A 15066-nucleotide genomic window follows, 5' to 3' on the forward strand; every position below is an offset into this window, starting at 1 on the left:
CGACACTGCGAACCGGGTCGACGCTGAAGAAAGTTATTTGATTAGCAAAACAGCCACATTAGTCAACACCTCCACACTGCGCGTGCGCTCGTTTCCCTAAGTAGACAAACCACAACGCCTACTTGGAAATTGAGTGGAAGAGGTTCGACATCTAATTGAGTCAAATGACGGTGTCACCCCAGTCCGCGGGAAACAGATGGTAGTTCGATGAACTCCGAAGCTTCAAACAAGTATTGGTTCTCGGTCGCCTGTTTTTTTCTGAGCTTTCCCATTGACCACAGTTGTACTTGTAAATTACCTGTGCCACTCAGTGACGTTTGCCGTTCCTAGATTTGAGGCTTTTTTTTGCTGTTCAGTTGGGTAAAACCACGAATCCATCGATTTACTTTTATCAACTTTGTTTACCACCTCTGCACTGGTCAGCCCATTTACCGCTGAACGCTTTGTACGTAGAATCGCGATAAATAGACAATCAAATAAGCGCGAACATAGGCAAAGCTTTGGCACATTTATCTCCTGTACTTCTTTCGGGAAGATGAACGACGGCGGCGTCAGCGGCGGCACCTGAGCAGGGTTGGCGTTCGGTTGCTGACTGCTACATGGAAACACGTTATCTCGGCGCCTATAGGCCCAACACATTGGGCGGCGAGAGATATTGACGGCAATTATGTGGCGCTTATCCATATCCGTTCCGTTCCGTGAGGACGGAGGCGGTCACGACGACGGCTCTGGTGTTAACAAGTAAATTTTTCGCCACACTCGCGAACCGTGGCAATGAGGTTTTGGAGTTGATTGGTTGGTTGGCTGCCAACCTTAGCCGCCCTTTTTTTCCCTGTCATTGCCCTCGACTATAATCGTTGGAGGTTGATTAGCGACTTGATTAATGAAGTGACGGACGATAATTTTTTTTTTACTCCCAACAGGTTCCGTATGGAATTGATAAATATTCTAATTGATTTGGTGACACAAAGTTAGCTGAGAAATAGATTAAACTAGATCGTCAAAATTTTCCGATTTCCGGAAAATGGCGCGATGATTTCAGTGCCCCGGACAACAGTCCACATCCGTCGCAGAACACCGTCTGCGTCTAGGCCTTGGCCAAGTTTGTCTCAAGGTGCACCGAAGAGAGTGGAAAATTTTCCTTCCATAAATTTCGCCTCCATAAACAAATTGAAGCACTAATTTCTCCCGTCCGTCAAAAGATGAGCAAGCGCGAACAACAGTATCAAAAAAAAAAAAGAAAATAAAATAATGTGACAGCAAATAGTTAATTTGCACACATCGAACGCATGGGACCAGTCAGCCAGCCGCTGTTAGTCTGCCAGCCACTGTCAGCCGCCGCCATCGCAGCAGCCGTCGCAGGAACCGGCAAACTTTCATTTTTGATTTATTTTATCGTCGGCCGAGAGCTGCGAAAAGCGAAAATCGGGGCGAAAATTATTCCAGGCAATTACGGGCCATAATAAATAGCTTCTTGCCGCGTGTTCTCGAATTTATTTCCGAACGCGAGCGAGCAACCGTCACCATCGTACTCCGGGTGCACCGGGTGAGGAGGGAGTTCCGTGAGCGCGCGCGTTCAGACTGCGTGCAGGAAGAGGAGGCTTTAAATAATGACAGACAACTGTCTGTCTGTCACAGATATACGGTGATCTCAGCCACCGCCGCTGCTGCCGCCGTCGTCGTCGTTGTTGCCTCGGTAACCGCTTTCGCCACAGCAACCACGACTGCTGTCCAGGCAGAGATGGGTACCGCCACTGCAACGCATTCTCGAATTTGCGAATTGTGCGGGAGCTGAAAAATAGTTGCAATTTTAGCGCCTCGGACGGTGGCGCGGCTGCCGTTACGATTGAGACGGCGGCTACCCATACTGACAGAGGTGTTTGAATCGTGCGGTGGAATGCAAGCATGCATTCTAATAAAAGAAAATTAGAAACGCACCGTACCACCGCTGCACCGGGGATAGTGTGCAAATTTGCAAAATAGATTGGTGGGAACTTTTCGTGTGTTCTGTCATAGCGATGGTTGACGTAGTTTGCTCGTGCAGTCAGTGGATTCGGGAGGTGGCCTACTACGATTTCGTGTTCCAACGCATTTTGCATTCGGGTTCGACCGTTTTTTCAAAGATTTCCTACAAATTATGGCCGTAAATGTAGAGTCATAAACCGGTGCCTGGAAAGGGAAATTGGGTTCTTTGACAAGTGATAGTTTGTACCTTTGCCGAAGATGGCTTTTGTTTATCCTTGCGGCGGACGAGAGGGTGCAGGGGGCCCGGATAACTGATCGTTCGATTTTGAACAATGAAAGCAAGCTGTCATGACAGGCGGCCTCTGGATGCTACCATCGCCTAATTATACGCATCACCTATAAAACTAGCAAAACGATGGTCGGAAAAGACAAACATAAGTCCCAAAAATTATCCCTGCACGCATCGACTAACAGGAGGGAAGAGGATCAATTATGAGGATTCCGACTGCATCTGTTACCGGTCGTTTCGCTTTCGAATCGTCCTTCGCCGGATCCGGTCCTAAAACAGGGGATAATATTTTCGTTCCTAATTTTGCTTTTTCACCGCACCAACAGAGAGGAGCCGAAGCGCAAAGAAACTCTGTAGATCCTTTTTCGATATGTGTCAAATCCTTTGCAAAAATATTATTTCAACAAACATGAATAGAGAGGATCTACACTAATAGCGACGGACGAGTGCCGTAATGAGGGAGTGCATATTTTCAACCCAAGTTCAGATGAGATGAGGTTGTCCGATTGACCGGATTCCATCCGAAAACTATCGCTCCAGCGGAGAGCGTTGCGTGTGTTCTGGACAATGATCTGGGAATGTGTTCCAACCTTAGTCAACAGGTAACAAACAGACCGTGTTCATCATTTATGTCGGGCTACCTTTCGAAAACAATGACAGGATTTTACCGATTCTGAGATGGATAATGCAAACAAAAGTAAGATTAGATTTACATAGTACCTATTGTACCTGACTTGTCGATCCGTCAAGTTGGCTTTTCTCACATTGCGGTGTGTCGATTTTCCATGGAAAAGTTTCCGCTAGTCCGGGATTTACAGACAAAAAGCAACCAATATGTTTTCGAAAAGGTCCAGTGAAATGTTGTCAAACTTCAGATGGTGCTTCCAAAACATCTCGTCGTTAATCATTACAGTGCAAAGTACTCAGTAATCGCGTACTCGAAATTCGGGATGGCGTTCTGTCAAATATTTTCTGTTTGAATCGGACCGATTCGGGACGACAATTTTCACTGGGATGATTTGCTACAAATTATTGTCACTATGTCAACAAAAAAATCATTCAAATTGCCCGGTATTGATTTAATTTTACAATATGTTTTTCTGCGTGTACAGATATATCTTTGCGCTTAATATAGATTTTAAAAAAATTACCTGGCAACTCTGACTTTAGTACCGGAGACCAGCGTTGCCAGTTTGCAAGATTTGTCTGATTAAAAAGTCCAGAGTCCAGAGTCCAGAGTCCAGAGTCCAGAGTTCAGAGTCCAGAGTCCAGAGTCCAGAGTCCAGAGTCCAGAGTCCAGAGTCCAGAGTCCAGAGTCCAGAGTCCAGAGTCCAGAGTCCAGAGTCCAGAGTCCAGAGTCCAGAGTCCAGAGTCCAGAGTCCAGAGTCCAGAGTCCAGAGTCCGGAGTCCGGAGTCCGGAGTCCAGAGTCCAGAGTCCAGAGTCCAGAGTCCAGAGTCCAGAGTCCAGAGTCCAGAGTCCAGAGTCCAGAGTCCAGAGTCCAGAGTCCAGAGTCCAGAGTCCAGAATCCAGAGTCCAGGGTCCAGAGTCCAGAATGCAGAGTCCAGAGTCCAGTGTCCAGAGTCCAGAGTCCAGATTCCAGAGAGTCCCGAGTCTAGAGAGTCCCGAGTCTAGAGTCCAGAGTCCAGAGTTCAGAGTTCAGAGTCCAGACTCCAGCGTCCAGAGTCCAGAATTTTACTGTTTCAGAAAACAAGTACTACCAGGCTCTTGAGTATGGATGCCAAGTGAGTAAATTATGACAGCTGGAAACTTTTATTGAGCCGATAACTAAATGTCTGGTTTTTCAAATGTCAGTAGACTTTTACTGACAACCGTAAAAGTAGTTGGATGTGTTCTCAACGTTAAATGTAAGTATTGCTGCTGTAGATTTGTAATTTATATTATTCGTAGTGTTTTGTTTTTCTATCCTCCCGTTAGTCGATAATATTTACTAGAGGGACTATAATCAGAGTGGCGACAGCTGTTCGTTTGGAATGACAGCTCCCAGTTCCAAACGAGCAAACAACCTGTCAATTCAATGTAAAGCTAATGGAATGTTTTGAATTGTTGCCAAAATTACGGATGAGATGTCGTCACTCTGGTTATAGGCACTCTAATATTTATAATGGGATTGCTATCTGATTGTGCACAGTTCGAAAAAATCTTGTGATTTTTTTAGATGCACATAAATGGAGCGTCACACAAATTTTTATTGAATATGTAAAATTATGTGATTTAAAATTTTAAAAGTCTCATAAGATCTTCACGGGTTTGGACCCTATACGATAGGTGGTCAGTCCTTTTTTGTTTACTGATAATGAAGCCTTGTCAAAATTTTCTTGTACATAGTTAAACTCAGACAAATCCAGATAAAATTTTGAAAAAATAACATGGCAACTCTGTCGGAGACTGCAAAAGGCTTAGTGCAAAACTTGTTCATATCTCGAATGATTTTTCGTAAGGCCGTAAAAGCAAGTGACAGTTTCTCTTTGTTTACTTTCTCCTATCAATTACCAAGCGGTTTTTACGTTTATTATTCAACTCTTCATATAAATCGACACTTGAAACCTTAAACTTTCAAACAGAATTGTAAAATCCAAGAAAAACTTCACGTAATAATAATCGCGTAGAAAGATGAACAAAGAGAAGCTGTCACTTGCTCATAAGGCCATTTGAAAAATCAACCGAGAAATGCCAAGTGTATTCGAACAAAAATGCGGCTTAATAAAACAAATATCAGTGGAAAATGGCAGAAGAGAGTGCAGTTAGAAGATTTCATTGCTTAATTTCAAAAGACCATTGCTTTATCTATAGATTCGGATGTGAACAGAACCTTTGTATGGCAATCGCGAGATACAATTGTTTAGTGGGAAGATAAAGCTGTTGTTTGCTGGATTACAACCAGTACCTTTTATTTTGTGGATATCATGTGAGCTCATGTTTGTAATTTGCTGAAGTTCAACTGTCAAATGCGAGAAGCTGACTAGCAGAGATGCCAGGTAAAAATTGCAAATATTTTTAAGCAGGGTTGAAAAAGTCTATACACGAAAAAAATCGGCGTGTTCACCACGAGATAGCGTGGTGATGATTCTTTTGATAATAAAATATACTATGTTCACACCTGCAGAAAATAACACGTTTTAATGATAGTAATATAAAGTTAAAACCGAACTGTTCACACTTGTATTATATTATACTTATGACATATTGTTTATTATTGAGTTTGTTTAGAAACAAACTGCAAAAATGTTTACGTCGCAAACATTAAGCACGTGTTAAGAAGATAAATTACTGTAGAACTTTACTGGGTTCCGGAGTTCTCATAGAATAGTTTGTAGTACTTCGGAATATGAAAATCTACAGAGAAAAAAAATTAAGATTGCATTCCCGGTTTCAAGAAGCATAGTTTTTCACAATGCCCCGGAAAAGTTGGTGAAAATATTATGTCAATCGCTCCAATTTTTCCACTTCTCCACTCAGAAAGTTTTCTTCTACGTATTAAAAAGTCGTTTTTGGTCATGTGTTGGTTCAAAATGTTTTTATCACGTTAATTGTCAACGTTTCGAAGTGTATTTATTTCGAAACTTTGGCCATTTACGTGACATAAATATTTTTAGCAATAAATTTCCAAAAAAGTCATGTCTTTAAACAAAAAAACAAGCATGGTTGTACCAGTTTCCTGTTCTGTTTTATCATGATTACATGGCTACTATGATGGAAAACTGTTTCGATATAAGCTTGTCAATTGACGTAGTCGAAAAATGACGGAAAATGCTAGCAGGGTTGTGCTTGACTGATCATTGTTATTTTGGGAAAACATGTTTTTATGTGACGTTTCTGAATATGGAATAACACGGAAGAAAAACATGTTATTTCGCTTAAAACATGAAATCAGAGTTAAAACTAGTTTTAACTCGCAGTGTGAACGTAGTATTAATTTCAATCATAATTTTCAATTAAACTCTAAATCCAACCAAAAAAACCAAGATTTTCCTAGATTTGAAAACAGCACCCAACCTCACTTCTTCGAATTTGGTATTTCAATTTATGATTTTTCCAAAAATATTAATCGTCACTGAATCTGTGTTTTTGGAAAAAACTACCACCGTGATTTGTAATTTGATCGTAAGCACCATAGTCTGACTGAATGAAGTAGATATTTAATCTGTTTCAGTCAAGAAGCTTACTTAAAATTCCCAATATCGGAAAAATTTCCCCATCGGTATCGATCAGCGATCGGCGCATAGCGTTTTGCATGTTCCACCACCTGAAGGCCACAACAGGAATGCTACGTCAATGACGTCGGATTGTCGCATCACGTTCTGTTTGGGTCTGAAGCGAATGTCGCAGAGCGAATTAATTTGCACGGCGTCGCCAGGCTATGCGAATGAGTCCGAGGTGTTATTTATTCGAGTTCGTGTGTTTTCTTTACCTTTTAAAGGTGAGCTTTGACAAATTGAATGATCCCTAATTGACTTGATAAAATTCAGACGCTCCTGGATCTTCCTAGAACACTGGGAATAGTCAGACATACCCTCAAACACATGTCCGCTCCGATAGTTCGCGAAGGTTTCCGTCGGCTGTCACCGGTGGTGACGTGCATACTATCGCCCTCCTACTCATCGAAGTTGTTTTTTTTTTACTTCACGATCACTGATCGCTATCTGCACGGTTGACGACGAAGGGATGAGAGGGGCGATGGCCATTCGTCACGGCCAATCGCGTGATTTCCCAGCTGCGAGCAACACCTACGACAGGTAGCTGTTATTCTTACTTCGACTATACTTTGTCACCTGGTCGTGCCTCTGCTGGCGGCTTATTTCTCGCTTACTCCACCGGTCCGGACGTGAGACGGACGATTGCGGGTAACTGCACCGATCGGGCAACGGTTCAGTGAGTTCGAGGTGAAGGGTAGTCGTGTCCGAAATAACCGCGACGGAATTCTTGCCGTGATCTTGCCGTGCGCAAATCGGGGGTGTGTTCGCTAGCTGGCACGTGACTTCCGATGATAGCCCGGGGAGGGGAGGGGATTTCCGAAATTAGACGGGACTTTTCGATTTGCGGTCCGTCGCCGAAATAATTCCTCCAGAATCGAACTGTGGTTAGAGTGTTCAAATCTTCAGATATCCGCTTAGAATAATTTTTTTCCGAATTTCACGTTTCTCTAGAAGGTTTCAATCTATCTCTGATAGTTAGAGACTTGTAGAAACATTGATTGAACAATTGAATGATGCTCAATTAGCACAGCAATTCCACGAGCAAAGTCAAATCTTGAAAAGAGCCTGGCTGGAATCAAGATTCCGAAAACGGTCAAAATTGCGCCGGCAGAATTACGTCATTTTCTAACTGGACATGCTCTGCAAATTCGATCTTAATCCATTTCTTTTGTTCGAATTCATTTGAATTTCGTCATGATCGGTTCTGCCAATCTTGTATGACAGGAATCCGGCTGGATAATAACCGCTTGCTGAAATTCCCTGCCGGAAACGGCTGTTTTATTTCTGTCCGACTTTTGCCAGAATTTTTACAAAATACCAGCAAAAATTCTGTCAGATATCAAGTCGACACGCCGCGTACGACCAAACCAAAAAAAAATGTTTCAAGTGATTTCATCCTGCAATTTTTTAGCCGAGATTTCGTCAATTCAAATCAAAAAGCGAATGGTTTAAACTGCAGCCTGATTGTTCCAAACAAATCTACACGGAAAATGAAAACTACCTATAGTTTGACTTCTTTTTGCTTAAATTTGAGGAGGAGCAAAACTACCCAATAGCAAGAGTTTCGTTCACAGAGATAAAATTAGGTTAAGGAACGAAGCTGTCAATATTTGAGTAATTTCTACACAAAACAGGAAAACTTATTTATTCACAACTTGTGTGACTTGACTTGAAAAACTCAAGCTGTCAAATTGGTGGATGTAAATTGTTTGTCGTTGCCGATTCTAGATCCTGTTTTTAAACTACCGATCACCAAGCATGGTTGATTCCGATGGGAGTTTTTGGCTTCAAGTATCCCAAGTTAGAAAGGTAATATAGGCGTTTGAAAATTGTTTATTTTTTAAAAAACAGACAGTATTGGACTAAAAATCGACGATTGTGAATCACTTCTCGTTAGAAAGTAAAATAACTCAAACTAAACATGATATTTGTACGACTGAAAGCAAAAATCGAATAAGTTAAACTTAGTTTGGAAAGTCCGTTTAATTATTTTTGAATGCAAAAACCGGATAGAAATATTCAGAGCAAAACCCGGACAGGGAATCGTTTAAAAACATCTCTTTTTTAAAAGAACCATTCAAAACAACTGTGCATGCTAAAACCGGTTCTTCCAAAACAAATAGTTCCATCCGGTTTTTGCATTCAAAGTTTTAACCGACTGCCGCGGTAGGAAAAGCAGCATAGATCATAGTTGTCCGTAACGAACGAGCAAACCATGCCTCGGCCACGGTGACAGTCGGTAAAAATCTGGATTGTAAAAAAACGGACAAAACCATTTGTTTTGAAGAACCGGTTAAGTTTCTGTCCGTTTGGAGCATTCTATGTTTTTTTGTTTGGTTTTTACAAAAAAAGATGTTTTTAAATAGTTCTTGTCTTACGAAACCCGTGTTCAGGTTTTGCTCTCAATGTTTTTATCCAGTTTTTGCTCTGAATATTTTTTATCCAGTTTTTTGCATCCAAAAACACTTAAACGGGCTCTCAACTCTAAGTTGCACTTATCTTACTTTTGCATTCAGCCGTTAATACATTTGAAGTATGAGTGAAATAGTGATGTTTTATCTTGAATGAACAGATCACAAATTATGAGGCTCTACTTACAATTTTGGGAAAACAGTCATTGTTGAAAAACGCAAAAGCAATATCATTTTAGTCAGAAAAATGAGCTTAATGAACTAAGATTTATTTTTTTGGATTCCCGTTCAACGACAGCGGAGAAAACTACTTTTTGTGTTTTTCAACAATGGCTGTTTTATGAGGATTGTAAATTGCCACTTAAGTTGCACTCATTCAAGTTTTGAAAAAAAGATCGTTTTCCTAATTTGATTTGCTTTGAACTATTCAAATTTTGACAGCTTCATTCCTCAACTCAAGAATGAATACCTGTGGAGAAAAAAATTGTCCAAATCAAGTGATATTTCACTTTTGCGAAAAAAAACTGCTTTTGCATTTAGCAACAATGGCTGTTTTCCTAAGATTGTGAATTGCCCCTTAATGAGGACCCTTAAACACGCTGATTATTATTACTTCGGAAAATAGCTACACATATAGTAAAAAGTACCTGTTACTCCACTAGAATTTACCTTGTTTTGAGTTAGATTGATTGGCAATCTAACGCAAAACTCAAATCCACTCTGCGCCTTCTATGTTTCACTTTATGCACCAAAAAAACGATGATGTTTGCAAATTTTCACATAGAGTAATATAGGAATCGAGTATTAAATGCGGAAAAAGCTACTAACATAATAATTTTTCCTTAAACAAACCTACGGAATGGGTAATACTTTTGCATTTATTCAAGTTTTGCATAAAAAGTAAACCTTCAATTTCGTAAATACTAAACTATATTTAGATATTGATGCTAAATGAGGTTATGTCATCAATTTTCGTAATCGAAACTAAAGGCTTAAACAAATGGAATGGTAGAATAAACGGCCGGACCAATTATTTTAAAGTGATGTCAACAAGTAAAGTCAATATTATCCATCTGTAGGTCATTCTGAAAGCAAAAAAACTTAGATTTATTCTCAAGCAGAATATTAAAAATATTGGTTGAAATTCTTATTGATAGAAATCTCCGTTTTTTTCCTTATTACAACAGAATATTCATTGATTGTTCGAATTTCAACTACAAATAAATAAAAATTCACTGGAGAATACACATTCCTATGTATTTTGACAGCTTCATTCGAAAACATTATCGTTTGTACAACAGTACCATCTACATGTCGAACTGTCGTTAGAAGGCCAATTGTTTTCCTTCTTTTACTTTTTCCAGTGTTGCCAAAACACAAAGAGCAAAACCATCCAACAATGAGAGTTTCGTTGAATAAACAGAAGTAAAGTGAATCGTATTCTACATTAATCTGTTTCAATACATTGCAATAGTTGAGTGAAAACAGCAGATAATATTAACTTTTCAGTATCTTTAACTAAATAGAGCAGTTTTACTCAAAATTAGATTATTGAACGGAACTCCAGATTTGGATGGAAAATAACTCATAATTAGGTAGTTTTTCGGTTCTGTGTGGGTATGAAGCAAAGTTTTGGCTTTGTATTGGCCTTCTTACAAAATACATGGGAATGTTCATTTTGTAGTAAAGTTTTATTTATTTGTAGGATTGTGTTTCAACCAATGTTCTGAGTTTTTTGCTTTCGGAATGGGTTCCAGATTGATAATATTGACTTTACTTGTTGACAACGCTCAGAAATAATTGGTCTGGCCGTATATTCCACCCAGTAGTTGTTTAAACATCTAATTTCGATTACGAAAATTGATGACATAACCTCACTTAGCATCAATGGGCCGTATGAATAAAACGTAGCATGCTTGAATTTCGGTAGTAAATGCTACATGTGGATCACGTTCCTGTCAAAAGCAGAGACTTTACTACACAACAACGTTCGAACATGTAGTATTTACTACAATTTATCGGTAGGTAGCTCCAGAGGTTGCTACTCGTGTGTTTGCTGATAAAGTGAAGTAAAATAATTAAAACCAAACCAAACGTGTTTTACTCTGTGGACTATGTTTTTGAGAAGATACTACAAACAACAGACTTCACTACATTTTATTCATACGGCCCAATATCTAAATACAGTTCAGTTTTGAAGGTTATTTACGGATTTGATACTCGATTCCTTCGATTCCGATTGCTCTATGCAATAATTTGCTAACATCGTCGTTTTCTGGGTTCATAAAGTAAAACATAGAATGCGTGGAGTTGATTTGAGTTTTGCGTTTGAAAGTCAATTACTTTTGTGGAATTTGACCATTATGTTTCAACCAGGGATTAAAAAATGAAATCGGTTCATTGCGGAAGAAAAAGTCGGACAAAATCTGTGGCGTAGTGCCTCCACAGACATACAATTTCGTTTTTTCGATTTCTAAGACGGTTTTGAAAGACTTATTTGAAGTAAAACTCAGCACACTGGTATTTCGAATGCAGAGATGTTGAAAATCAGTTGAGATCTGAAAAATCTGACTGAAGATCTGGTTTGTTAGAGTTTATGTTGAGATAAGAAAACTCTGACATATGTCAGATAAATCTGGAACATTGGTAACTCTAGTTTCAACTGATTTTGTGAGTATCGAACTTTGATTGGTTATGTAATTTAATTCGAAAGGACTCTGCACTCCGCAGAACCGGAAAATTGAAAACAGCTCTTAATTGAAACTCTTGGAAACAAAGTTCGTCTAGCTTACAGTCTAGGAGTGCTATTTTTACCCGAATTTTAATAATAATTTAATAATAAATTCGAGTCATAATTTAAGCTCGGATCCGGTGCTCGGAGTAGTAATGTTTTCAGTGTGCTATTTTCAGTGCAGCTAAAGCACTAAAATTGAGTTGCGTGTTAAGTTCAAACCAGTCACGTACCCAGAGGGGGGGCCCGAGGGGCCCTGGCCCGTCACGATATCAAAAACATATAATTGTTTAGAAGGTCTCAGACATGTGTTACAGAAATAACAAGAGAGAAAACGTAAAGAAATGTAATAGAATATTATTTAAAGTGGAAAAGTGTATGTTAAAAACACTCGTAAAAGGCACACCGAGAATTAGGTACATAAGCAATCTTCACTAACATTAATTTTTAATCTTTGGGCCCCTCCCGAAATGAAATCCTGGGTACGGGCCTGGTTCAAACTGAACCGCTAGGTTGCACTAGTTTAGTCGTTGCACTGATAAATCGAAAGCGAAACTTGAAACGACACGAATTGTAGTTTTAGTCACGTTACGGATAGCTATTTTTAATCAACGACCTGTCTCCTCCTAAACCAATACCGTCTTTAATAAATAATTGCTTCGGTTTTAATGCAAAAATCTTTCACCGAAAAATGTATTTAAACTTTTGGCTATGACTCAAAACTGGGAGAACCGTTCCGCTTCCGAGTCTTGGCATCTTTCAAGCTTATAATCAAGAAAACAAATTTAATTGAAAACAACTTTAACTTACCGGCAGGTCGATTCCGGCGGGCTCCTTCGTCCTCCACCAGCAGTGGTGAGAGGCGACGGGCGTTGACTAGGTTGGCGGTTAGCGCCAGAAACAGCAGTACCGCCGATACTGCCATCCCGGTTGATAGGGTCATTTTTGCGATTTTCATTTTGGTGGCCTAACTGGGGTTTGTTTTTTCTTCTCTAACACGATAATACACCGAATAGAAAAATAATAAAACTGGGTGGATAATTTGGCTGTACGTTTTTTTTTTGTTTTCTTCTTCGCTCCTGTAAGCGCAATCGTATATCTTTTTCCTCTTCTCAATAACACTTTTATCACACTGCACACACAGAACACGCGTTTAAGGCGGGCGAGCGGCGGGGAAAAAAAAGCAACTGCCTCTTACCTCTGGCCGACACAAATTAGACACTTGGCAGACACTTTGGTTCTTCCATTTTCATCGCTTGTTTTGGGCACTATTTATAACACAGATCTTGCTTTTTATGCTGGCAATCAAGTTGCCGTGGGAAAAAAAATTTATACGCGTTTCGCCGGATAGCTTACTACGATTTATGGTTTGCGCGCCCGCGGATGGCAAAACGATACGATTCGAATAGAGAAACACAAAACGGCCGTTTGTTTGCGCGCACGTGTGCGGGGCGCAGCTGGGCTGATCGACGACGGCGACGCGGGTTACTATGATGTGTTTAATAAATATAGATGAGTAATCATGACCTGCTCTAATACTCCTCTCGATCGGGGGACCTCGTCGTTCGGTGCCGGTATCGTCTTCGTCGGAGGGTTCTGCTTCGTCGCACGATCGAAACTGAAATGCACCGCACGGCTAGGATACCGCTTCCTTTTGGTCTACACTTTCGGTGTGTTCTCCCACTTTCTCGTAGTGTAGAGTGCTGCTGCTGCAGTGAGCCGAATCTGTTTGTGTGTGCAGCAGGTACTGTTAGTTTTCACACCTTTTTTTTTTCTTTGTACCTTGTTTCGTCACCACCCACCTTACTACGGGTGTGTGTCAATTCTTCCAGAACCCACGGTTTCGTCCTTTTCCGTTTTCGTCCGTCAACCACCGTCGTACGTTGTTTGCTTAAGCTCTGTTGTTTTTTTTTGCTTTTGTTGTTTGGTCTCTCGGTTCAACTAATCACACTATGTCGATCACCTTTTCGTTTTTGCTCCCGCTGGCGTGGGTCCTGATGAGACTAGAGATGGAATAACACGTGGTTGCACGTGGCACCTACCGAACTATGTCAGTGGGATCAGCAGAAGATCACCGACCGATCGATGATTCTGTTTTTCCTGTGTGTGATTGCTTCTCCTCAGAGTACAGTCTACTCTTTTTGCGATAACATGTTACATAAAGTTACCCCTCAAAGTCGCACAAAGTCTTACGACGACGACGACGACGAACGACGAATGTGTCGCGTTTTATCTCCGACGGCTGTCGACACCCCAACGAGGTGTTTGTGACAACGGCGACAGTGACACTTTTTTCTTCTTTTCACTCGTCCCCAAGTCTGCAGCGAACTGGCACTTATTTGATTCTTTTTCGCTTTTCTTCTCTTTTCTTCTTCTGGTTCACACCGAAAGTTTTGCCGAGCTAAAAATTGTTATGATCTTATCCACTTTGTGAAAATCTTCTCCGCAAAAGTAGCAAAAGTTTCGTTTGATTTGAGGCGGAAGGGGGCCACATCGGCGTGTGAACGCGCACTCTCGGTGACTGCGGCTAGAACGCACTTTTTCGCGCAATATAGTTCGGTTCCGCAGCCGTTCGTGCGGGACCACTTTCCTAAACTAGTGTTTTTTCTCGTCTGCTGATGCTGCCGCCGCCGCGGTTACGTTTTTTTTTTCTTCTAAGCAGCGAATTTATTTGCGGGCTTTTCGCCTTCACTTCCCCTTTTTGTCTGTGTCTGTATTTTACTCTGCTGCGATGATGACGGCAGGAGATGCAGGAGAACGCATGCGCGACTCGCTAAATGTCTGGTGCTAGACTGAACCGAAAGAATCGATCGATCCGTAACTAGACCGACTCTTCTCTGGTCTGGTCTGGTCCGCTCTGCTCCGACCGCAGGTAACACTCTCTTCTGCAGTTCTGTGTCTGTGAATCCGTCGTGCCTGATATTCTGTGTAATTCTTTTTTTTTATTCGTTTTTATCCGCCCGTTTATCTCTTACTGGCTGTCGTTTGCGCGTAATTTGTGTATGTCGCTCGCGGTTAGCTAAAGGTGACTACCGTGCTGTGCTGAAGTCACCCTTGGGTCTTGCCGCGCCGCGACATCGTCGAGCCGAGCAAGTGGTGGGTGGGTTGGTGGGTGGTTGACTGGCTGGCTGACTGGCTGGTTGGTTGGTCAGTGGGCTTGCCGTTCTCTCACTCACCGAGTTCGTATCGTTCTCTCCATGAAACTCTCGCTCTCCAAACTAACACTCGCGAGTCGTCCGCGATCGCATCCGCTGACCGCAAGCTAATATCCATCCATCCATCACAGCTCCGCGCAGAATAGCAGCCAATCGACGGCTCGGCGGCTGTTGCACACACATGGAAAAAGAATCCGAGAAGCTGTGGCAGCAGCGTTGCACTCCGAGACAAGGTTCGGATTCGTTTCGCGAGTTACGGTTTTGGTTCGAGTGGAATAGTCTTGAATTCTGTAATAGTTG

The 15066-nt window shown here is 41.2% G+C and overlaps 1 protein-coding gene across 1 annotated transcript in view; it reads right to left on the bottom strand.

Moving 5' to 3' along the window:
• Positions 1-14643, bottom strand: part of LOC131426126 (dorsal-ventral patterning protein Sog) — a 50340-nt gene extending 35697 nt beyond the window's left edge. The window contains exon 1 of the mRNA XM_058588577.1: positions 12422-14643. Within this exon, the coding sequence (XP_058444560.1) occupies positions 12422-12569 (148 nt within the window). The 5' untranslated portion in view covers positions 12570-14643. The remainder of the gene's footprint in view (positions 1-12421) is intronic.
• Positions 14644-15066: the final 423 nt, after the last annotated feature.

The sequence above is a fragment of the Malaya genurostris genome, chromosome 1, assembly GCF_030247185.1.
Source record: "Malaya genurostris strain Urasoe2022 chromosome 1, Malgen_1.1, whole genome shotgun sequence".
Lineage (NCBI taxonomy): Eukaryota > Metazoa > Arthropoda > Insecta > Diptera > Culicidae > Malaya > Malaya genurostris.